At 43.6% G+C, this 4,955-nt stretch overlaps 1 protein-coding gene across 1 annotated transcript; it reads left to right on the top strand.

Annotated features, from left to right (window-relative positions):
* Positions 1-269: 269 nt before the first annotated feature.
* Positions 270-4,022, top strand: LAMTOR3 (late endosomal/lysosomal adaptor, MAPK and MTOR activator 3; the record flags this gene model as incomplete). The annotated part of the gene is made up of 4 exons (XM_010076643.1): positions 270-328; positions 1,240-1,373; positions 2,433-2,496; positions 3,186-4,022. Coding segments are annotated over 4 exons (331 nt in total), but the record flags the coding sequence as incomplete, so codon positions are not given.
* Between the last annotated feature and the right edge of the window lie 933 nt (positions 4,023-4,955).

A 4,955-nucleotide genomic window follows, 5' to 3' on the forward strand; every position in this document is an offset into this window, starting at 1 on the left:
CGGCGGCTCTTCTCGGTGTTTCAGTGAGCTGGAAGTGCCTGGAGGTGGAGATTCTGATTTTATATTTCTCTGTTTACTGCTCCAACAGACCCCCTGTCCTGAACAGTACAAGTCCCTTTCAGTAAAATATTAATTTGGTGAAGGCATAAATTTTTCCATATTTTCCCCTTTTCCTATTTGTTCAAGAAAAAACAAGTCTTTGCTACTGATTATTCTGTTTTTAAAATGGTGTGTCTCTTTTTTTTTTTTTTTTCTTCCTCCCCCACCAGCGTTGAAGGCCTTCACGCTATTGTCGTCTCAGACAGAGATGGTGTGCCTGTTATCAAAGGTAACTCCAGCTTCTCGCTGTTAACCGCCACCAAACCCCTCACTGAACAGCAGGGGGTGGAAAAGTACAGCGGCATCTTCTCTGCTTATGCCCAATACCTGAATATCTGAAATTGAAGAATTAAATTAGACTTCTACTTCCAAGTTCAGTGATTGGTTATGTACCTGTTTAGATTTGTCCTTTTTTTTCCACGTATATGTGACGTCCTCAGTTGTCAGCCATGGAAGTTTTTCTCAGTGAGTAGGGTTGGAGTGGTGTAGGGCGCTCGTCTCTTCAAGTCCCTTGCAGGCTAACACACAGTGCTGGAGAGCTCATCAGTGTGTTATTGACTTGGCCGCTCTGTGCTCAGAAGCGATTGCATCCAACTTTTACACATGTTATTTAATTTAGTTTGGTTTTTGGTACTCTTAACTTTTATCATATCACTCCTGTCTTTATTTAAGATGTTTTTATATAGCGGGTAAACTAGTTTAAGAGTAAGGAAGAGTACTGATTCAAGTACTGCAGGTTATTTTTTTTTTTTAATATCTCAAAGTATTTAAACATCTAGCAGCATTTGCACATCTTCACCTGTTTTCATTCCAGTGCCAATAATCAATTCAAAAGCTGGAACAGGCACGGACCGTGAAGGACACAGAACCAAAGCAGCCTCAGCACAGGCTGTGCAGTGTAAAGGAGAAGACCAGGTTTTGGGTATGCTAGGGAGGAGGCTGGTGTAACAACCACAGATCACGTACAGAATGTTAAATGACGTACTGCTCTTGAAGATTTTCTGTACTTGTTGCAGAATTGTACATGTTGTGTGTTCCCCAACGCCCAATCTGCTTTTGGGACAGCACTAAGCTGCGTAAGGATTTGTGAGGCAGTTATAGATACTCTGGGAAAATAAGAATTTTCTTGTTTTGTTCCAGTTGCCAACGATAATGCTCCAGAGCATGCTCTGCGACCTGGCTTTCTGTCCACCTTTGCCCTTGCCACAGACCAGGGCAGTAAACTAGGACTTTCTAAAAACAAAAGTATCATCTGCTATTACAATACATACCAGGTCAGTAACATCCGTGTGGTTTGTTCTTGGTGCCCAGAGTCGTTCCTACATCACATTGAGCAACTGATGGTTGTTTAAACTCTGCTAGATTTCCTCTTGGCTGCTGTTGAAGTGTTTGTGGTTTGTTTATATGGCTAACCTGAACTTTCGCACTATTTGTTTAGCTTCTCTTCTTTCTCAAAACTGGGATTTACTGGTTGAAGATGGTGATGTTTTCTCAACAGGTAGTAATTGGAAATTTGCAGCAGGTGCTGCTCATGACCTTCAGAATCTGTTATGAGGGTTCACGTTCTCTTTTAGAAACAGTATTTCTTTATAATTCGTGACACCTAAAGTTAAATAAGTACATGCAGCCTCCTTTATCACTGATCTTGCTGCCAGTACAACTTCGAGGTACAAAAGCTTTGAGATACCACTCGCTTTTTTTTTTTTATTAACTGGTTATTTGTGTCCTGAAATCCATCATCTAGTAAGTTCCTGCTCCTTCTCAAGTTCTAGCAGTCTTGAGAGCTTTTTGTTATGATTGCAGTGAACTGGCCAGCTGTTTATCCAACAGTGTCTGGCTTTGTTTGGAAAACAAATGGGTGAAGGAGTTAGTTTACACATATTGAGTACATTGCTTTGATTCCCTTGATGCTGGTAGCTTATTGTGTTCAAGATTACGTACTCTGTTAATGGAAGAAGAGAGACTGCTGTGCACAGAACAGTATTTTAAAACAATAAACCCGCCTGCCCTCTTGTTTCCTGGGGAGAGAGTATGTTCTCCATAGCATACTCTGCAGCATTTGCAGCTGAGTTGGATTTCTGGTGGATAATGAGGAGGGAGGGAAGCACCAGGCTTTCCAAGTGCAGGTCCCTGTGCTGTGGTGGAAGTTCTGTTGGTGTTTTTAACTGCGAATCTTATGAAATAGGGATGCTGAAAAGTCAGCTCTGTGGCTCTTGCTCCTGCTTGTCCTGTAAACTGAGGAGGCTGCTCGTTTCAGAAGGGATTTGTGTGGCAGAGCTCTGACATGCAGTGTGGATTAGCTGCTGGCTGAATGCTGTTCTCTCTCCTTGCAGGTGGTGCAGTTCAATCGCTTGCCTTTGGTGGTGAGTTTCATTGCCAGCAGCAATGCCAACACCGGTATGTCTTCACATGTATTTTAAATATTGCAGAATTTTAAGGTCCAAGTGTTTAAGTACTTGAAAATAAATTACCCGAGCTTACTTGAAGGTATATTAACTTTGCTCCTGCTATTAATTTTGTCAGCATATTATGAAGGGGGAAGGGAAAGATGTCAGTAAAAAATGATAGATTCTAGGTGATTTGCTGAAGTTGTTACTCTGTTAGAAGCATATTTCTCCTGTGATTAACCTTTCCCTTGCTGCCTGAGAGTGTTCACTGCACCAGCAATGACTGTACCGTACAAACCAGTTGTTTGGTCTCTTTCCATCAGTTCCAAGTTATCTTCTGCAGTGACACGGGTGGCTTCAGGTTGTCAGTTCTGTGGGGTGGGGAGATCCTCCAGGAAGGCACCCGGCCTTGCTCATGAGGGTGTTGGCTGATGGGTGTGAGCAAAAGGGATTTAATTCTTGCACAGCTGTGTGGGCCTTGGTGGCTGTGGGAAGCAGCAGTGCGGTGGGAGCTCTGCTGCACAGTGTGTGCCCCTGTTGGTGCTGGGGGCTGTGGGCACCCTCCCTCGGGGTGCTGGCAACTATTCCCGTGGTGAGTGGGCACCTCGAGTGAAAATGCTGCCTGTGACTTGGGAGGGGAGGTAAAGAGGCTTCTCGGTTATGTCGTTTGATGGGGTGTCCTGTCTCTTCTCTTTCCAGGGCTGATTGTGAGTTTAGAGAAGGAGCTCACACCCCTCTTTGAAGAACTGAGGCAGGTTGTTGAAGTTTCTTAAGTTGATGGTATAGCCGGAGTGCGGCATCCCTCTGCAGCCCAGTGGACAGAAAGATTCAATAATCCTCAGTCAAATAACATGTCTTGGAAGAAATGCCACAGCTCCTTAGTATACTAAGTTAAGAGTAAATTGTACATAGTACTGAATCTGAAATGATCTACTAGTGTGTTGTAGGTGGATGTTACTTAGGCCACGCTTCTTGTATTGTGCAGTACTGGAGAGACCACCAAACTAGCTCCTATGAGCCAGATTGGTGTGATGTGTCGGCTCGGATGAGCAACTCGCAGATCTCTTGCTTTACAGGGAACCAGGCACGTGGTGGGTGTATCCTCATGCCAGCTTCCACTGTGTATGGGAAAGCGGATTGCTTGTATGGTGTTAGCAAACATGGGGTTGAAAGAATGTTGTGAGCAAGTTTCCTAGCAGTGATGTGTCAGTACAATCAATAAATGCCCCAGCTTTCTTGCGTGGGTGATACTTAGGCAAGGGAATGCTACTCATCTGGATGCTAGCTGCATCCTGCTTCCACTAAGAAGAAAGCTATTTCTATGAAAGCTGTTACTTTAGGGGTTTTCCTGATGCCCAGATAAAAGCACCCAAACAGTGTCTCACTTTTTCGTGGGGTTTTTTTGTGTAATATGGTTGTGAAGATCTCATGCCTCATAGTCTTTGTGTGGGCTCATCACTGGTGACACTCTCAGCTCATTTACCCTTAGGTTTTCCGAAGTAAATAAATATAAATACAATGCAATATTTTTAAATGTCAGAGCCGGGTTCACTCTTCTGTTGCACCATAATACTCTACAGCACATCAGCTTTTCTGTGTAGAGAGCAAGTCTCTTAATTGTAAGTTTACAAAATCCAGGAGTTTATGGGCTGAAAACTAACCAGTGTCTCTCAAGTGGGTGATACAGATAGGGATTCCTGGGTCAGTGTGGAGATGCAGAGGTTGTGCCAACAGGCTTCCTGCTGCTGGGGTTTGATCCTGTGCTCTTTTCACCCCTCATTCCTCTTGGCATGACTCTGGTGTGGACTTCAGCACTAAAACCAAGCGGCATGGGTCTAAGGGAGAGCTCTTGGCAGGTCTGCCCCCTCACTTACACCTGCCCATCCTCAGCGTCAGGCAGGATGCCCCATTTCTTTTACTGCCTTCAGTTTGTGGCATCATGTGCTGAACTTGCTTCCAGTATTTTGTAACACAGCCTGTTCACGTGAAAAAGGGAAGGCTGCTTTTGTGGGCACACATCAGGCTTCATTTCCAAACTGTTTTCACCAAACAGTGATGCTGTTGGAGAGCATCAGCTCTCTCTTCCCCTTATGTTGCCTCTATCTCACACAAACTTCCTCAAAGCTTTTTAACTAAATGGGAGATGCCAGTTTGTTAAGCTACTTCTTTAAGGCAAAAAGGAAGGCAAAGCTGTAACAACAGAGCACAGGAATACAGAAAACCTTTAGTAGTTTTGTAATGACATTTTATTCAGAAAACAGTCTGTATGAAAATATTTACAAATATTTTGAATTTCTGAGTTGAAATAAAATATTCCTATGTTCAAATCTAGATTTTCTTTGTTCTTCCAGTATGTGTTTTTTCCCTCTTCTTCACTCTTCTCACAGTAAAGGCATTTATCAAACACGGACCTGCTCTGTGAGCAATACCAGCCTGTGCCACAGCATTCTGCACTGTGGGAAAGGTTTG

Source organism: Pterocles gutturalis, unplaced genomic scaffold (genome assembly GCF_000699245.1).
Source record: "Pterocles gutturalis isolate BGI_N339 unplaced genomic scaffold, ASM69924v1 scaffold48476, whole genome shotgun sequence".
NCBI classification, from domain to species: domain Eukaryota; kingdom Metazoa; phylum Chordata; class Aves; order Pterocliformes; family Pteroclidae; genus Pterocles; species Pterocles gutturalis.